General features: G+C 40.7%; 4 protein-coding genes across 7 annotated transcripts in view; 3 read left to right on the forward strand and 1 right to left on the reverse strand.

The window, feature by feature from the left end:
* Positions 1–20,287, forward strand: part of ighd (immunoglobulin heavy constant delta) — a 790,210-nt gene that overhangs the window by 536,689 nt on the left and 233,234 nt on the right. The window lies entirely within an intron of this gene.
* Positions 1–20,287, forward strand: part of LOC307154331 (uncharacterized protein) — a 780,250-nt gene that overhangs the window by 449,434 nt on the left and 310,529 nt on the right. The window lies entirely within an intron of this gene.
* The window catches only part of LOC307154345 (uncharacterized protein), a 430,222-nt gene that overhangs the window by 284,593 nt on the left and 125,342 nt on the right, over positions 1–20,287 (forward strand). The gene's annotated exons all lie outside the window — the stretch shown is intronic.
* On the reverse strand, positions 19,334–20,119 carry LOC307166157 (uncharacterized protein). The gene is made up of 2 exons (XM_079884331.1): positions 19,933–20,119; positions 19,334–19,634 (listed from the first exon to the last, which is right to left on the reverse strand). The coding sequence occupies exons 1-2, from the start codon at positions 20,066–20,068 to the stop codon at positions 19,423–19,425; spliced, it is 348 nt and encodes a 115-aa protein (XP_079740457.1). The 5' UTR covers positions 20,069–20,119; the 3' UTR covers positions 19,334–19,422.

The following is a 20,287-nucleotide window of genomic DNA, read 5'->3' on the forward strand; positions in this document are numbered from 1 at the left end:
TGAGAAATCCTTTTTTTTTAGGTAGTCCATGACAACACTGTGGCTGGAGGTAAAGATGTCGGCCCACTTCAGAGATTGGGAGATTTAATGGTCTTTTACAAAGAGCTTCAACCGGCTTCAATCCATCAACTGTGCACATTGAACAAAGAAAAAGCATTGACTTACCTGGACATTAAAGAGGGCTCAAACACCTTTTTTAGTTATGATATAGAGTCTCAAGTCTAAATTACATTATCACTGGTGTTTATGATTTATATAAATATTCCTATGACAAGAAATGCAACATGACAAGAATTTATTTCTTGCAAGAAATAAACCCTTGAGCTTTTATTTTGGAGAAAACACCAGATCACCATGCTGATCGCGTGAGCAAAGTGCACACTTCTTTTTAAATCACGCAGCACAAACAGAATGACATATTATATAGGATACTTAATTAAAGTCTTTTGCTGTTTTATAAAGTCACAAAGCCATTTCATGGTTTCGATTTTAGTTCGTTGGCAAAATATAACGCTAGAGACATTTATGCTAGGCTATACATTTTACATCTCATATGTTGGGAAAAGGGAGAAGAGCGAGTTCGGCAAAAGGCGGATTCGAACTCGGGTCGAAACACGTCAAAAGCTACTTTCAAGGACCTCACGCTCTACGCCCTATGCCACTGTAGATATTTAGAGGCGGGTGTCTTTTTGCCAAAAAGACAGGCACTTAGTGCAAATATAATATAATAGAAATAATAATAATAATAATAATAATAATTATAAAATACATATAAATAAAAAAAATCTCTTGGTGGGGTGGGGGCTCTCACTGCTGCCCCCAAGCTGTTTACGCCCTGGGCGACCGCCTAGTTTGCCTATGCCTGAAACGGCCCTGGTGGAGGAGTCCCAGTTGGAATGGAGGAGACGGCAGGCCGGGGTGGAGCCGGAGGGAGCATGGACCAAGGCAATGCTGGAAGAAAGGAGCCTGACAAAGGCAAAGGTATGGAGAGACAAAGCACAGCCAGAGGAGTGGAAGACCGTGGTGTAGTAGGGTCAACACCTGACTGACGAACCCCGGCGGAGCGAGTGAGGGCTCGGAGGGTTGACGTGGAGCCCAGGGATTCTCTTGCCAGGACGGATCTGATGACTGGAAGCTAGATTGTGCATCCATGCAGCGCAGCGGGGTGGATAGATGAGTTGGGGTGCTGAAAGGGACCAGCGGAGGCGGGGTCGACACACTAGCTGGCTGTGGTATAGGAGGTAGGAGAGGGAGGCTGGGCGGGAATTCTGGAGATACAGAAAAGTCTGAGCTGGGCGGGACCAGTGGGGATTGGAGAAAAAGGGATACATCCTTTATAAACTCATTCACACCATAACTGTCCACAGAGATCAGATCCAGCATCACCTCGACTGTGGACATGTGGGCAGGGTTTCCACTCCATCCCCTCAAACTCCACGAGCAGCCCCAAAGGAACGGTCGATGTAGCCGACACACAAACCTGGTAAGACTCTGGCTCTGGTTTGTCTCTCGCTACAGGCTCAGGTTCTCCGTCTGCGGTGGGCTCATAATCTTCGTCCTGATCATGGCTGGTGGCTGGCTGGTCTCTGGGTGCGGAGTGGGGCTAGCGGTGTCCTCCTCGGCTGGGCAGATGGTAAATGGAGATCCGTTACATACCAGCACCCACTCCAATCTTCCCGTGGACTATCCACTGGTGTGCCGTGGACTGCTCACTATAAGGCTGGTGTGATAAAAGCCACGGAGCGAGTGGTCTGGGTAGTGAGTTTGGCACGACAGGTTGACTAGGTCCCAGGTATGGTCATCCAGTCGGACAGGTAGGTCCATAGGGCAAAAAGAAATAAAAAATGACAAAAATATGGACGTAGTGTCCGTGATGTCATCCGTAGGTTTCTGGAGAGAATTTATGAAACCCAAAGTGGGTGGAGCCTGCTGTCGCCATATTGGCAGAGCGTCACTCCCGGATAACTGAAAATGGGCAAAGGAGCGGGATTAGCTAAGGTGACCAGACAGCAGACAAATGGCTAGCAAGCAAGCAAATTTTATTTATATAGCAAACAGATCAATGCATTTCAAAGTGCTTTACAGGAAAAAAGAAAAATAGATACAATAGTAGACCCAGTAAAATACAATAAGAATAAAGTTAAGGATAAGGATTAACTAAGGCATAAAATAACAAAAAAATTAGAAAAACATATGAAATATATAAAATGTATTATAAGATTGTAGAATTGAAATCATGCAAGATATTTGAAATGAACAAAGACATTTGCTTGACTGTTTATCTACCCCCTCTTTCTACCACAAGGACCATTTGGAGTTCCTAAAGGCACAGATGGGCTGATAGTGATCTAGGCCTGTAGGCCAAAATGTTTGTATTTTGAGGGTCAATTAATTGTCACACCTTTAGTACAGTGGGGGAAGTTCGAATTATCTGATTGGTCAGTTTAAACATCTCACAGTTGGGTTAAAGTCACATGGTCAGGAAAGGATAAAAGAAGATTGAAACTGTTGCTCTGTCTCTTTTTATGCTCTGGCTCTCTGATTCTCTGGGTCCCTTTCTTGGGGCTCTCTTCCTTTACCTCATCTTTCCTCTTTCTCTTTCTCTTTCTCTCTCTCTCTCTCTCTCTCTCTCTCTCTCTCTCTCTCTAGGGATTGTGGGTAGTGGGAAGAACTAGAGTTCGGCAGGGGGGCAATGTTCCGGAAAACATTGAAGCTTACCCGGGCGCCACCATTGATTAGCAGACCACCCATACACAAAAGAAATATATTTTAAATATATTTTCAGAATATATTTTGGAATATATGCAAATATTTTAAATTGGGCCAATTTCAAATATTTGCATATATTCCAAAATATATTCTGAAAATATATTTAAAATATATTTCTTTTGTGTATGGGCATCACCTGCTGTTAGCATTCAATTGACTCCCATTCATTTTGGCATCACTTTGACAGTGAATAACTTTACATCTGAGGCGTTTAAAGACTCCATTTGTCCATTATTTATTTCTAAAGAAACACAAAAATGTATAAAAGGCTCCATTACCTTGTATCTTACGTTATGGCCCCATAGAAGCCATTTTTGTAAAAATAGGCTAACGATTGCGCCATAACCACGCGACTCTCCTTTGCACAGTAGAGAGATTACCGTATGGACAGGAGGAGAAGCTTGCAGGCAGTCGGGGGGACGTGGAGGCAAAATGACAAAATAATTAATCAGAATACTTAGCAAAAGTTTCTCCTGCTCCTAGCTCATGGACCCCTCCTACTCACACTCTCCGTCTCTGCAAGTTTCGGAAGGGAATGATTCAGTTCCCTTTCAAGGGAACTTGCGCTGCGTCAAGCGCTGCGGGAACGCCCCTGCGTGATTGCATCATGAAGCACTTGTGAAATCAGTCCAATGGCGTGACGAGACGTCACAGGCGGGTGACGTCATTGACCAGGAAACTATAAAGCACCCCTGAACCAAACAATGTCAGCTTCTGTGTCTTCACAAGCGCTCTATGTGAAATTGTTGTCTATTTGATGTGTGTTTGTCTCTCAATATATATATATATAAATGAGCAAGCAGCAGTTTAAGCAGTGTGTTACTCCCTGCCCTCATTTTCTCATGGGTGGGGATACGAGCTTTGTGTGATGTGTTTGGGACCGGAGCATGCTCAGGCAGCTCTCGAGGGGGCTGCCTGTGAGCATTGTGAGAAACTGGCAATGAAAACTCTCCGGTCCCGCCGAGCACTCTTTGAGGAGGGTGCTTCAGCGAGCGTTCCTCAGGGCTCGGGTCCCGCTGCTGCCGAGGCACGGCGGAGGCGCGCATCCTGGGGTTCGCAGATGGATCTAACGGCGGGGTTAGAGACGGGAGATCCCCTATCTCTTCTTTTACCCGTTGGATCTGACACTTCAGTTCGCGAGTCAGAAGCACGCGGGGCGGTTTCTTCTGCTCGCGCTGAAGTGCAGGTGCAGCAGCAGTCCAGTTCCAAGGAACTGGATGTTGTAAACCTGGAAATAGATGAAAATTAAAGTTTTTCACCACCACACACACGCACACACACACAAGAGGAGCTTTTGGAGGTTGTCACTCGCGCTGTTGCTAGATTAAATTTAGATTGGCCAACCGATGAGCAGGAAGCACGTCAGTCAAAAAGCAAATTAGATGAACGCTTTCTGCCATCCAGATCACAACCTCCAAAGTGGGGCTTACCGTTCTTTCCTGACCTACACACTGAGGTGTCGGATTAGACCGGTATCATTTAGAGTATTTAACCCAGCAACATCTGAATACTCAAATATAATGGGTTTAAAAGAACATGGTGATGCGGCGATGCCTCAGGTGGAAGAGACGCTTGCGAGCTATCTCTCCCCTGAGTCTGCATCTTCGCTGAAAGCCCCGCAGCTGCCCACTAAGCCAGTAAAAACAACATCGGTTTTAGTGGGTAGGGCATACTCGGCAGCAGGTCAGGCGGCCGCCAGTTTACATACTATGGCGGTCTTACAGGCATATCAGGCGGACCTGCTGAAAGACATAGATGATGAGTGTGAAGAAGTAGGGAGAGAAACAATAGTGGAGATCAGGAGGGCAGCTGATTTGTCTCTTCGGGCCACCAGGGAGGCAGCGAAATCTACTGGCCACGGAGAGGCATCTTTGGTTGAATTTATCTGACATCAAGGAAAGAGATTAAAAAAAAATCTTGTTAGATGCTCCTGTCTCCCCTGCTGGCCTTTTTGGCGACTCAGTAAACTCGGTCGTTGATAGGTTTCAAGAAGCAAAAAAGCAGGCAGCGGCTTTCCAAAAATTTCTCCCCCGAAAAATGTATGTCTCTGGCGGGAGCAGCCCCAGTCGAGTACGCCCTCTTCTCATAGAGCCAAGCAAAAAGTGAGCATGGCTGCCCGTGCTCCCCCACAGAGAGGCTGGGGGTCGGGACAGCGCGCTCAGCCGAGGTCTTCCCGAGGTAGAGCAGATCTGAGGACTGTGATTATCTCCAGGAAGGCCTCGGCGAAGAAGTCCTGACGAGGGGAAGCGGTGTGTCGAGGCACTCGCCTCCTCTCTGTGCCATCAAGGGGCCGTGTTGCCAACCCTGTCACCTCTGGTGCTTCAGGGCGCAGCGGTCCTCAGCGAGTTCAAATCTCCATGTCCGCCCGGAAACGTAGTGGCGTGGGGAAGCTTGCACCCTCCGAGGAGGGTTCGAAGTGGGTCAGTTCGGTTGCTTCCTGCCGGTACGCCGTTTCAGGACACCGAGCTGGCCGCTCAAATAACATCAGAGGCCAGCCTCGAGAGGCTGGTTCCCTTAGTAGATTATCTGGCAGCGTGGAAACTTATGCCAAATGTCTCAGACTGGGTCCTGTGTACAGTGAAAAAAGGGTACAGAATTCAGTTCGGGTCACGCCCGCCCAGGTTCAACGGGGTAGACGGTAGTAAACTCCGAGCAGGCTCTGGTGATGGAAGGAGAAGTACAGATGCTTCTGCAAAAAGAGGCTATAGAGAGGGTTCCTCCCCACAGCAGAGAGTCAGGGTTTTACAGCCCGTACTTCATAGTTCCAAAGAAGGGTGGAGGGTTGCGGCCAATTTTAGATCTACGCCAGCTAAATCGAGCAGTCAAAAAATTAAAATTCAAAATGCTCACGTTAAAACAGATCGTGTGTCAGATCAGGTCCGAGGACTGGTGTGTCACAATACTGCCCTACAAAGCAAAAAGGCAGTAACTGCATTTTTGGTCAAAAATGAGTTATTATCATTTTCATGACATTCAAGGCATCCTTTGTTATGTGACAAAACATCTTATCTCAAATGTGTGTCGTTTTGGAGAAAAATGGTAATAGCTTTTGGAGAATCTGTAGTTACTGCCTTTTTCCTTGGTATTGTGCCACGTTTTTGGTAAGTAATACTAAGCAAATTTACAAAGCAAGAATACAGTAACTGCAAAATAGGGGTAAAATATCAAATTAAATATGAGGATTGATATATACAAAGAATAAGCTAATATAAAGTAACAAAGCAGCCACATGTCCAATAATCTACCTACAACTACTTAGGCTGGATGACAGAATAACTTTAAAGTCATTTTTCTCAGTTCTGCACTCTGCGTAGTTACTGCCTTTTTGCTTTGTAGGGCAGAATAGACCTAAAATCTCCATCCTTCCGCAACACAGGAAGTTCCTCAGGTTCACTTTCGGGGGCGAAGCGTACCAGTATCGGGTTCTTCCGTTTGGCCAAGCACTGTCACCCCGCACGTTCACAAAGTGCATGGATGCAACTCTGGCTCCCTTGAGACTCCAGGGCATCCGCGTGCTGAATTATATAGACGACTGGCTCATCCTGGCACAGTCAGAACATCAGGCGGCTCAGTATCGAGATGCTGTGCTAGCTCATATGAAGACGTTGGGGTTAAGGCTAAATGTAAAGAAAAGCATGTTAGTTCCACAACAGAATACCACTTTTCTGGGCGTAGTATGGGACACAAAGACCATGAGAGCCCGTTTGGCGCCCGCCAGGGTAAAATCGATCCTGGAAGCCATGTGCAGGATAAGACTAGGCCAGTCACTCACTGTAGTACAGTTTCAGAGACTTTTGGGTTTGATAGCAGCAGCATCCAAAGTGATTCCTTTTGGCCTGCTGTACATGAGACCCTTACAGTGGTGGCTCAAGACCAGGGGGTTCTCCCCGAGGGGAAATCCGTTTTGCATGATCAAGGTCAGAATGCACAATTTTGAAAGCATATTCCAATATTTAATGTCAAACTGTTTAAAGACAAACGGAGCGCCAAAACTACTGCACAACAGTATAGGCTACAAATCAGTTAATTAAAAAAATCCAGATACAGGGGCAATCATAGTGACACATACATTAACGTTAAAAAAATTGCTGCCATGAAGTTATATTTTTACAAACCAAGAGATGAGATTCAACTTTGTTATGTGAAAATACATTTGTTTCTTCGCTATAAAGAACAAATAGCTAAAAACGTAAGCACAACATTTTACATTCTCAACTTTCATTCTATATCCTTGTGAATATTGGTCACTTTTATTGTAACTATGCAATGAATATGTCCTTAAGCAAAACACCTGACTTTTTTGAAAAAGGTATTAGGCAGACATCAAGTACAGTTTATGAAGCTGAAAGAGAAAACAAAATGCTTTAAGAATATGGAAAAAGATAAATCACTATTTTCAATATTGGTTCTGCATATATCAAAGAGATCCTGAGGAGGAATGGGACTTCACATGAAGACTTTCAGAAACTGAGACAGAGCAAAGGGTGCACCTCGCTGGACACATCCTACACATGCCCAAACACAATGATGAAGTGGACCAGCACAGCACTTGATGATGACGTTGTGAGTTTATCCATAACTGTGGGATATTTTTCTTTAAAGAGTGTTGCATAATTAAATGTTAAAAGCATTTTTATGTTGCAACCTGATCTCACAGAATTACGTGAAATGAACACGACCCCTTAACCCCGATTTGCGTGGTGGTGGCACGTAATGTGTTACAATTACGTGTCGGCACCACGAAAACAACACCCATACAAAGTCAATGAGGCTCATTTGTCGTGGTGGACACACGGATTCCCTGGTTAGACAACGTCACAGTGGGCAGCGGTAAATGTTGTTTTCTAGTTTACGAAACGTCCTCCTTTTATAATTTATTGTAGTGTATTACTTCCGATTTTTGTTGTCTAAATAACAGTAAATTGTTTGTGATATAACTATCCATTTATAGATGGAGTAGTTTTAAAGAATGGCCCGAGGATGTGTTAAATATATTGTTCCCTTTACTTTATTAAACCATTTACGATATTTTATTCTTTTCAAATGTATTGTCTGTCATAGCAGGGAATATTATTAATTATTATTATTATGAATCAGAAGACTTTCAGTCGTTACCACGGCAACGATACGTCACGTTACGCACGCTTCTTACCCATAATCACCGCGCTTTTACCACTCATTTCTCCCGCCACATGACTACAGTAAGTATCTCAACCCCTCGGGGTGTTTGTTTGTTAAAAAGCACGTAAAACCTTTGCTGTTATTTCTTTAGTTGTAGCTTGATTTAATCATCCATGGAGTTTAGGTTGAATTTGTTAGTGTTGCATTATCATTTACACGGCTACCCGCCGAAGTAGTTACGTTAGCTAGCCAGCCAAATGACAGCTGTCCCGATCCCGGCACAGTAGGAATGTGGCACTTCCACAACAAAAATCAGTTTAAACTCATGTATTTGTCCATGTGTTGTGAGGACAACAATTAACAACGTGTTGTTGCAGTGGTTAAAGTTTTATTCAAAGTGCAAAGTAAATGTCAGAAGTGTAACTAAGGAGAATTACCGCAATCGGGGATGGACTAGAATAAAAAAGTGGACCGGGAGTCTTTCCAGAGGATTTGACTGCTCAGTGCGACTCAATGTCAATGACCGTTCATACCTGATATAATTAATGCATAATTAACTTGTAATTAACATAATTATCCTGTAACACTTTCGTGCCATACTTTTGTAAGACTTTGCCATCTTAGAAGACACTGAATCATAATTGTTACTTTAGTTATGTGTGACATTGAGAAGAGAGAGCAGTAGATATTATGAGAAGCGTTTTATGCAACAGGACAGAAGAAGACCACCTTTTCCATTATTTGTAGGCTTAAATAAAAATAGATTTGTGTTGGTACTTGCTTGTGTCAAGTGAATGTGGTACAAATCTGATATTTGCACAGTAAGGGAAAAAATATATTGTGGACTTAAAATTTGTTCATTTTGCAACCATCCACAACCCCAAAATGTAAGACTCCAAAAAAAGATGGAAAAATTTAAAAGTCAGCAGAAGCAGTGGTTGGCATCTATGAAAAAAAATAAAAATAAGTCCCACGTTCTTGATGATGCTGCCATTCTGGTATGTAGTTTTCCGATCATCTCATTCACCAAAAGTGTTTTATTATTTTGACATAAGCAAATAAATTGACTAGTTTAATAAATTGCCTCACATCCACACTATTAATAAGAATATAATTCATGTTTACTGTTTTTTCCTACTATTATATCTAGGGAGTTGAAACTCATACAAATCCTCACATTTATCTATCCAAAAATTATGTAAAAATTGTTTGTAGATGTTTCCTAGCTTTGATGTAACTTCACACATGCACCGACAGCGGTGTCAGCCATGCAAGGCACCATCCAGCTCGTCGGGAGCAGCTGGGGTTAGGTGTCTTGCTCATGGACACCTCGACACTTGATTCAGTGGAACCGGGGATTGAACCACCAGTCTTCCAAATTTGTAGACAACCTACATGAACCACTGAGCCACTGCCGTCCCAGTGTAAATTGTAAAATTCAGCTGTAAACTACAGTTTTGTGTATCTTATTGATCTCTCTACCTCTCTGTTCCAGCTTGAGAAGTTGTATGCCCTTGGCATGAAGCCCCTGCTGCTAATTGCCCATCCTCCTAAGGTGGTGACAGGGACGTGCCATACTAAAACAAAACTAATGCTGCCAATGCATGCCCACCTTAGCACATCCGCTAAGAAATGCCTTGATAATGTGGATGCCATCTATAAATTGATGGTTGAAGGTGAGATTGCATTTATTTAACCTTGAAATGCATACGCATGCATGTATTCACTATCCGTTGTACAATTGTTGGTGTTGTCCTGTACATTTCCAAACAGCAAAGACTAGAAATTCTGATCTGGCTGTAGCCTAGCTGCAACCTAGAGTCATTTTAAAGAGCCTAAACACTCAGCTGGGAAGCTAGCGCAAATGGGAAACAGGACTTCCTGTGGTTTCTCATAAAATAAAAGCCAGGTCCCGTATTCATAAAAAATCTTAATGCAAAGAGTAGCTCCTAGTGACAAAATTCTAGAAAAATTCTTAGAAATGTGGGCGTTTACAGTGGCAGAAAGATGAAGAGGGAGAAGAAATGTGTTGCAGACAATGGACAGTGAGTTAGCCTATAAGACGCTATAGATTAGATAATGCAGAGATCATGTTTAGTGACCGATCTTATTAAAGACACGCTAACATCTCCGTTACAGCACATAAATGCTATAGCGCCAGATTACGCATGTAATTTCAATGTGAAGGCTTAGAATAGACCCTATACATAAAAATTGTTTTCCTTCGTGGACAACCAACCAATCACAGTCTTCAAAAAATTTTGTCACACATAGCAACGGGGTCAGCCCCGCCTCCTCACTAAGATAAAAGTTTTTGTTTTTTCCTTGCTCAAGAGTTGCTCTCAGAATCACTCTTAAGCTAAGACTTCTATGTAAAAGTTTTTAAGCTAAATTAGGAGTTTTCTGAGAGGATTCTTAGAATCTTTAAGAATACGGGCCCAGGACTCTTACTCTATAGTAACGTAGCAATCAGGTTACATTGCTGTCTCCATCTCTTTCCTCTGTGTTCTCTCTCTATCATACAGGTCTGTGTGTCTGAGCTACACACACACTTATAGCAGACATATATTAAAGGCTGACGGTGGCTTCGGCTGTATTCACACAAAATCCGCCAAAGTCGCTCTTTCCAACAGGGTTCTGTGGAGGTGGGGTCATGTTTATTTGTGCTTTAGAATGTAACCGAAATGAAACAATCAGAAGACCTTTTATTTCTCTGATTCACTGCTTTGTTCTTGCTAACACTGCTCACTCTCTTTTGGAGCTCGCTCAATCGCCGCTCTCTCTGCATGGGCCAACTTTGAATCATGTGTTTACAAACAGCAAGAGACAATCCTACTAATTTTGCCCTTTAATTAAGACTAACTTGTGTTAATGTTAATGTATTTTTTTAAAACATAGTCAAAGTAAATCTACTACTTGTGCCACTGCGAATAGAGATTGGATGTGCAAAAAAGTACCTAACGGCATGAAAGTCACTGAGACCACAACTGGTGTTGGGCAAGTTACTCAGGGAATTGTTACTCCTTCTGTAAAAGTTATAATATTACTTTACTTATTACAGGGAATTAAAAGTTACTAGTTACATTACTTGTCATGTTACTATATTACTTTTACTATCCCGCGCCCTGCCCCTTTCTAAAAAGTGACAGATAACCTGTTTAGTCCACTTATTTTAGAAATCAATCCACTTTGCTGGAACAACAATAATTAACATTAGCAGTCAACAATCAGCCAAACTTTACACATTGCTGCCCCCCCGACCAGGTGATGCTATACAGAGAAGCAATGTGCATATTTAAAAAATAATAAACAGTTTCTCCCAACATCGGTAATAGCTATCTAATGCTATTTAACTAATAGCATATTGATAAGAGCAGGGTGGAGTATGTTTTTTTTACAAAACATATAACGTTTCCCAACATCACTGGCTGAAATAAAAAATAAAGCAAGTCAACCCCGATTTTCGAACTAATGTTTTTTCTGCACATGTATTAATAAGAGTAGTATTCAGTGTTTTTACAGAAGATTCAACTTTGCTTAATGCCACTCTCCCGACGAGTGCATGCATCACTGGCAGTAGACCGGTCAGCACCGGCGTTTGCATATTATATATTATATTTGTGTGTTCTCCATGTCCATTTATAGGTTGGACAAGACTCAACCCAGACCAACTACCTCAAGAAGAGGAGAACTTCGTCCTACATTTGGTGACGTGTGACTTAACCCCTACCAACCATATCCAGTCACCACAACAGGAAACACCAGCCACAGCATCACAAAACCAGGCTCCATCCATTGGCACACCAGCAACCCAGACTACATCCGTCTGCACGTCACCACAGCCGTCTCCTTCCTACCACACATCACCGCACCCTGCTCCATCCATCTACAAACCAGCACTCCAGGGTCCATCCATCTACAAAGCAGCACACCTGGCTCCATCCATCCAGGAACCAGCACACCTGGGTCTTTCCAGCCACACACCACCACACCTGTCTCCATCCATCCAGGAACCAGCACACCTGGCTCCATCCATCCAGGAGCCACCACACCTGGCTCTTTCCAACCACACACCACCACACCTGTCTCCATCCATCCAGGAACCAGCACACCTGGCTCCATCCATCCAGGAGCCACCACACCTGGCTCTTTCCAACCACACACCACCACACCTGTCTCCATCCATCCAGGAACCAGCACACCTGGCTCCATCCATCCGAGAACCAGCACACCTGGCTCCATCCATCCAGGAACCAACACACCTGGCTCCATCCATCCAGGAACCAACACACCTGGCTCCATCCATCCGAGAACCAGCACACCTGTCTCCATCCATCCAGGAACCAGCACACCTGGGTCCATCCATCCAGGAACCAACACACCTGTCTCCATCCATCCAGGAACCAGCACACCTGGCTCCATCCATCCAGGAGCCACCACACCTGGCTCTTTCCAACCACACACCACCACACCTGTCTCCATCCATCCAGGAACCAGCACACCTGGCTCCATCCATCCGAGAACCAGCACACCTGGCTCCATCCATCCAGTTACCAACACACCTGGCTCCATCCATCCGAGAACCAGCACACCTGGCTCCATCCATCCAGGAACCAGCACACCTGGCTCTTTCCAACCACACACCACCACACCTGTCTCCATCCATCCAGGAACCAGCACACCTGGCTCCATCCATCCAGGAACCAACACACCTGGCTCCATCCATCCAGGAACCAGCACACCCAGCTCCACCCTTCCATGAACCAGCACACCAGGTCCCAGCTGTGCAGCCACCACTGCAGGGTCCACGGCAACGTAAAAGACCACAAAAAATTAAAGGTGTGTTTTAGTCTATGCACGGCATGTATTGTACAGACATTTTACCCCCGCATAATCGTCATGAAGTTAATGTGATTTTTGTAAACCCTCTAAAAATTATTGATTTATTATGGATCTGATTCAGGATTGCAATTATACTGTATGCCTATATGCTATATTATTTTATTATTTTTTCTATAAATAGTAATTTAATTGATGGTTGTCTACACATCCCTGTAATTAGAGAGCTGCAAAGTTAAAGTCCTAGTGTAAAGAATACCAGTGTAAAATATATCTGCTCTGTGGCAAGCGATGTAAAATGTAAACAGTCCATTAGGAGACACAACATAAAGAAGGGATGGCAAAGAAACAAAGATTTTGAATAGAACCATGCAGCCTTTGATACTCCTGTGGTTCTCAAATCTCACTAGGAGGAGCTAAATGTGCTAATGACAAACAGTGGAAAAAATGCATAAATGTGTGCATTGTGAATTGATTCCTGCACAAAAAAATACTACACATATTGTGGACATTGGTGCAAATAATATATTCCTTACAATTACAGATTGCCCTCACAATCGGCTTGAAATGTTCCCAGTCCGTGAAATAATAAAGACAAGGAACAGGAAGGTAGGACAATGACTAACTGGATAACAGTGTTTCCTCTCAATTAGTTAAAGGTATAGCGGAGGATTTTTTATTTCCGGGTGGATTCCCTATACTATTGGTCCTCCTAATTGTCAATCATTCTGGTGAATCAATCAAACTTTTCAAAAAGTGGAGAGGGCGGGACTTATTTAAAATTCGGAAAGATCCTCCGCTATACCTTTAAATAATGCTATTGGCTATTGTCATTTCAAAACCTTAACCAAGTTAAATTTCACTTAAAATGCAGCAACAAATATGTGATTATAAAAACAATGGTTTTATTGCTTTTATTATTTATCCCCCCAAAAAACAATTATTACCCCTAAAGACACCCACGTCAAGACAAGTCACCTTTTTATATAGCGCTTTTTACAATACAGATTGTATGAAAGCAGCTTCACAGTGATTACTTAATGTTACCTTGACAAAATGCTGTTGTCTAAGTCACAACATTGAGCTGTATATGTAGGCATCCTGTAAATACCTTTAGCTTGAAGTGTCAGTCATGGATCTTATTTGATGACTATTATTCTAAATATGCAGTATATAAACTATGTCAACAATTAATATATTTTCACTCCTTGTTAAAGTACAATATTTAAATAACATACAGTAATACAATGTCTTTGTCTTCCTGCCACAGGGGAGGACAGAACATCTTTATGACTGGCAGCCCTGCACAATGTGGTATGTTAAATAGCTTTTGGTTATGTACGATTACATGCATTTTATTATTGGGCTCTTGGATCTCTCTGTACTGGCAGAGAGTGTACTCTGTACATCCCTGAGCAAGACTCTTAACCCCTAGTTGCTCCAGAGGCGTGCGACATTTGACATAAACAGCAATTGTAAGTCGCTTTGGATAAAAGCGTCGGCTAAATGAATAAATGTAGTGTAATGTACTGTTTTCATTTGTTGGGATTGTTGACAAGCCATTGTCTTGGGTAGAGATTATTAAAGAAAAATGATCATGCAAACAGTTTTTGTATGCTGTTTACAATTGTGAGTGTATCCACAGCCATATGAAACCAAAAGTGAAATTCACTATTTAAATGTAACTATGGAAGGGCCGCAAAGTAGGGATGCATTATTTACACAACATTTTTCCAATAATTCAGCATATAGCTACTAGCTAGTCTTTATTCCAAGCATTTTTCAGGTCAACGTACATGGGCTGTTGTCTTTTGGCTTAGGTCAGGCTACACAAAATTACCCATCTGAATTTTCCCAAGGGGATTTATAAAGTACTTTTAATGACTTAACTTAGATTATGATGTGCATGCTTGAGTATTTATTATTCACTTTTGAGTTTCTGCTGCAAGTCTCTAGAAGAGGAATGCAGTGATTGGAGATGTTGATGGTATAGTCAGAGGAAACATCAGGGTTTCAGGGTTTGACGATTAGTACACTGCGAATGGATACATTTATTTGTGAGTCAGAGGATTTATTTTATTCCACAACATTTTGACCTTTTAAGCTGCTCACCTCGTCCCCACTCTGGAACAACAGATTCTTGATGCTCTGCATTACTCTGCAAAGTATTGTAAAACAGTAAATGTTACATTCATGACAATCAATTCAATGTGTATTATACTAACTAATTCTCCCTCAACTTCCCTCTATTCATTTATGTTTTTCTCAGTGGAAAGACCTGGCCTCCATCCTGGCAGCCAGCCTGATTCCCATGCAGCTAGCCTGCAAATATGCAACATACATTGCAAACATGCATTTTTTTCCTTGTTCTTGTTAAGTGTATTTTCTTTACATATTTTTTTGTTGTCCACTTGTATTGTTCCATAACATTGTCATGTTACATCAGCTAAACAGTTTGTAATGTAATTTGAACTTTAATATTCTTCATGGTTTTTATTCAAGCTTGTTGCAGCCTCTTTTATCTGTATGGATTCAATAAAGTGCAACAGTCAACAGACTTAACATTTCTTAAACTTGAAGGACCCCTATATGGATTGTTTTGTTGCCAACAGACCATGGAAACGTTACAGTTGATTGTATTTTGACTGATCATAACAACTGATCCTTTCACAACTACCAAAATGTTCAGTTCACTGATGACACACACAGTTGGAGTGCTTTATTGGGGGACATAGCTCAATATTGAAAAGGACACGGTTTCATTTAAGATTTCATATTAAATAACCTCCGCCACAAATATAAAATTAAACTACATGAGCAACTTCCCATTTTATTCACAGGTTTCGAAATGCTTTAATTTTTATTATCAATCTTTCAACCTCTTGCTAAATTACAGTATCATAATTAACTATGAAATCATTCCATGTCCTTATTTGCATAACATACTGTTTAGACTAACCCTATGTAGCAGTTACTCATCTTGAAGCTGATTGTGTGTTGACAATGTAAAATAACTATTTAATTTTTTGATGGGAATGAAAATGTGCATTTCACAAATGGGACTACACACACACACACACACACACACACACACACACTTCAAATAAGGGAATTGAGATCATCTTAAATAAAGTGCTGTTTTTGGTACTATATTTGTTGTTCATTTGCCATTTCTGTTATTCACTTCACTGTCATGAACTATACCTAACAAAATAAATGAAGTGTACTTTGTGACATTTTCAGATTTGTCTTTTATTATGAAGTTTGACAATCTGTGACAGCTATCTGTGATGGTTGAAAACTTCCAGTTAAACTTTATTTGATAATCAGTAAATCCACAATCAGAATTTAATATGGACATAAATCACATAAGGAGAGTTAATATTAGCAAAGTTAATAGCCTATTGAGACTTTGATAAAGGTAATGTATACCTGTATAACAACAAGGAAAAGAGAAAGGAAATTATATACATATTTACACATTTAGGAGTAATTTGTAGCCTTATATTAATAAGTTAAGCCTATTACAAACAACGTGAGTACGCACTGTAAATGTTTTAATTTATTATGGGTGTTTTTCAGGTCTGTCCATATATCATTAACCACACACTGTTCATATCATTGACCACGTAATTTACATAGCACCTTAATCCTTACTAACAAAATGCAGTATTGTGTAACGTAACAATTTTATTTAAGTCATAGCGGCCGAACAAACATTTTGAAATTCTAATTAAACAATATACAAATGCCTAAAGCTCCTAAATTACACTTCCGATGTGTAATTACGGAGGTACGTTATGTAACTCCAGCCGAGTGTGAACATAATCCCGAAACGCGTGTATATGGGCCTACTTGCTAAAATCGCCTTAATCACCGGTTTGCTTTTTTAAAGTAAACCACATAAATTCATTGTAATATATGCTTCGGCTGCAGTTAAACATTAAGATATTATCATGATATGTGTTTAGAAAACCCTATTTTGCAAACCGGAAGAACTACTGTGACGCTGATTTGTTTTGTTTTCCAGCTCGGAAAATATCCGAAATAAACCAAAATCTTTACTTTTGCATATCACACAACACCTAAATACAGTGTAAGTACTAGTTCGGCTGTACTAGATATTTAATATATTCAGTGCATACATCTTTTTACAAATTACAACCCTATTCACAGCCTAACGTTTGCAAACAGAAAAAACTACAAATATGGTACTAATTAGTATGAAGTGGCATGGCGCGGCTAGAGGGAATTGTAGTTTAAAAATATATGTCTCAATATATTGAAATTGAGATTTGTAAATAATGATGCAAGAATACACTGATGGGTTAAAGGGGATGGGAATCACATTTGTGTAATACAATTTTAAATACCTTACTGTTAAATAGGTGAAAATCAAGTTTGACCATTTTTGATAGCAAAACCTCTTGGTGACTCTACCCATATGGGTATAGTCATATAGCTGAAGTCAACAGCTATTTATAACAGTTGGTTTCATGTCTGTAGCCCTTTCTGTTCCTGAATGACAAGCTTTCAAACATGCACCAAGGTCAAGGTTCAGAGGTCAATATTTCAAAGCAGGAGCCATTTACAACCTTCAGACTGACATATGTTACTCTCCAGGTCGAGCCCTTTCCAACCATATATTTGGTTTAGTCCTACAACAAAGTTTAAATTTTAACTTTACATGGACACAGCCTTGGCTCAGGCATAGTTTCAGTGAGGACTTTGAGGCCCCGACCTCAACTTTTATATATTTTTTTAGAAATTTAGTATTATAACAATACTGCACATATGTATGTACCGCAGCCAAGCAAAAAACAGACTATTTGGGTGTTTTAGCTAGAGTCATGAACTTATGAGCATCAGCATTAATCTAAAAGATGCAATAGGCCCTATGCACAGCTGCACTACTTCCTGAACTTCAGCCAGCTCCTTTGTTTCCTGTCTGCCATTATTGGACAAACTGATTAATCCAGGTGTGTCAGACCAACAACAATAATCAGACACACCTGGATTAATCAGTTTGTCCAATAACGGCAGACAGGAAACAAAGGAGCTGGCTGAAGTTCAGGAAGTAGTGCAGCTGTGCATAGGGCCTATTAGGTGTCCAAATAGTACTTTCAAATGATGTCAGTGGTGGATGACGTTTTCAGATAATTTACTTAAGTAAAAGTACTAATAATTTATTATCATGATATTATTATTCCTCATGTGTTAATGTAAAAGCAGGATTTTACTGTTGTAGTTGGTTGTGGGTGAACAGTTTAGTCTCTGACTGCATGAGATGATTATTTCATTATGGATGAATTTGCTGATTTTTTTTATTTTTATTAATCGAGAGCCCATAGCCCAAAAGTAACACTTTCACACTGCTTGTTTTGTCAGTCTAAACCTAAAAATGTTTAAAAATATCTATTAAAATAATCTAGATGAAAATCTTCACATTTCTGAAGCTGGAACCATGAAATGTTTTTACATGACATGACTTAAAAAATGATCTAAATAGCTGGCAATTAAAGTTCTGTCGATCAACTAATGCACTAACTGTTCTTGTATAAACTGTTGAGTACCTAATTTATACTCTTCATATTGTTTGTGTGCAAAACCTTTGTAAAGTAACTAAAGCTGTCAGATAAATGTAGTGAAGTAAAAAGTACAGTATTTCCCTTTGAGATGTAGTGGAGTAGAAGTGCCATATAAGTACAAGAGAACAACAGCTTTATCATGCAGTGTAGCTGTGAAAAGTCTGTATCAAGTCACTGCTAATGCAAACTGAACATTTCCTGCTGCAGCATATTAAGTTCACACAACAGACAATTCCATCAAATGGGTTTATTAGAGTGGCACAAAATCACAAAATGAGAGCAAGAAAAATTAAGTTATTCAAAATGCTTTACATATAAAGGAGTTTAAATATTCACACTATTGCATTTCAAAGTGCTTTGCATATAAAATAAAAACAAAATAAAAGAAAGAAGGCCAGGAGTCTGCCTGATTCACTAAATTTGGGGCACCCCTATCTGAGATGGTAGAGATGGAGCAGGTTTGCGGCGCCACTGGACCTTCAATCCAGGGACGTATTCTGCTGGGGTGGTGCTACAACCAGTAATGCCCAGCGGGGCCCCCACAGAGCACGCTTTGCTTGCTCTGTGGTTACCAGTGGTGCATATGTATGCATCACAAGTTACAAAGACATTTCTTTATACAGTTTTACAGGATGTAAGTGAAAATTCTTTGGATTTGTCTGTCTGTCTGTATGTACATTTAGATGATGTCATATGGAAAACATAAAAGAATAACATTTATGGTTTCAATGCTATTTGACTGTATTCAGTATGCTATAACTACAAAAAAACTACAAAATAATATGGGTAGTATATGCATATTGCATACAAATATAAATCCACTTATATTATGGAAATACCAAAGTACATTCGAATTATACTTGTTAAAATTACACAGACTGTCATTGAATCTTCATTAGATTTTTCCATGCAAAGATGATGACAATTAATTATTTAAAGCAGCAATAAGCAGTTTTGGTTTGAAATCAGCAAGCTGATTGTAAAAATACATACAGAATCTACAAAAACTTTCCTGTAGATACTTTGGTACAGCTATTTAAAACAAAGGCAAGGCAAGATTTTTTGTACAAATCTCCAGTTCCTCTGTGTTGTTTGGCAGTGGTCTTTAGGTGTCTTCTTCCTCAGACTCGGGGCTGGTGAAGCCATTGTCATCCCACTCCTCAATGTCCTCCTGTATGGAAAGGAAATCACATTCCATAGTGGCTATACTGCTGTATGCATTAACAGCCTGTTTGTGTTGACTTCTAAGTGAGTGACCCCTCCGATTGAGGACACTGTTGAGCCCATGTGTAGCATCCTCTGTCAGGTCACCGAAACCTGTAGAGGAATTGTGGGAAAAAATAGAAAGAGAAAGATGACACATCAAACAAAACATGACATTTGTAACTATTTTTGCATTTTACAATGCTGAATTTGCAACTTCAACATTACCTTTTAGTCATTATATTTACTGTATTTACAACTTTTACATTGTGCACACTGGTACCAAATAGCTGGTCAGCTCAGTGCCTGATCACAACTCAATGTATAAAGTAGAGTTCGATCGATCGATCTATCTATATATATTATAAATAAATAAATACATGATACTAAAATCTAAAGATCTTGTACATACTACTGGTTTTGATGCACTCCAAAGTCTGTCCTCTGAGTGACTCCACTTCTTGCACTTGCTTCAGAAGGTACTTGATGTGCTGAGACATCTCCTTTACCAGGATGCTCTGCTCCTCCTCCAAGCGTTTCAGCAGCATTACCTGGTCGAAGACAGATCTCTTCAACCTGAAGGTGTTGCCTTTGGTTGGGGAAAGTAATGGAATAGTGGACAAGGAATGTTTATTATTATATTATACAAGTATAACAGAATTATGTTTTCTGAGAAATCTTTTTAGCGACAACATTGGTTCTGTAGAATATAAACAATTTCAAAATATGAATAAAAGTCACAATAATATAATTTGAATTATATAATT

Source organism: Squalius cephalus (genome assembly GCF_949319135.1).
Source record: "Squalius cephalus genome assembly, chromosome: 1".
Lineage (NCBI taxonomy): Eukaryota > Metazoa > Chordata > Actinopteri > Cypriniformes > Leuciscidae > Squalius > Squalius cephalus.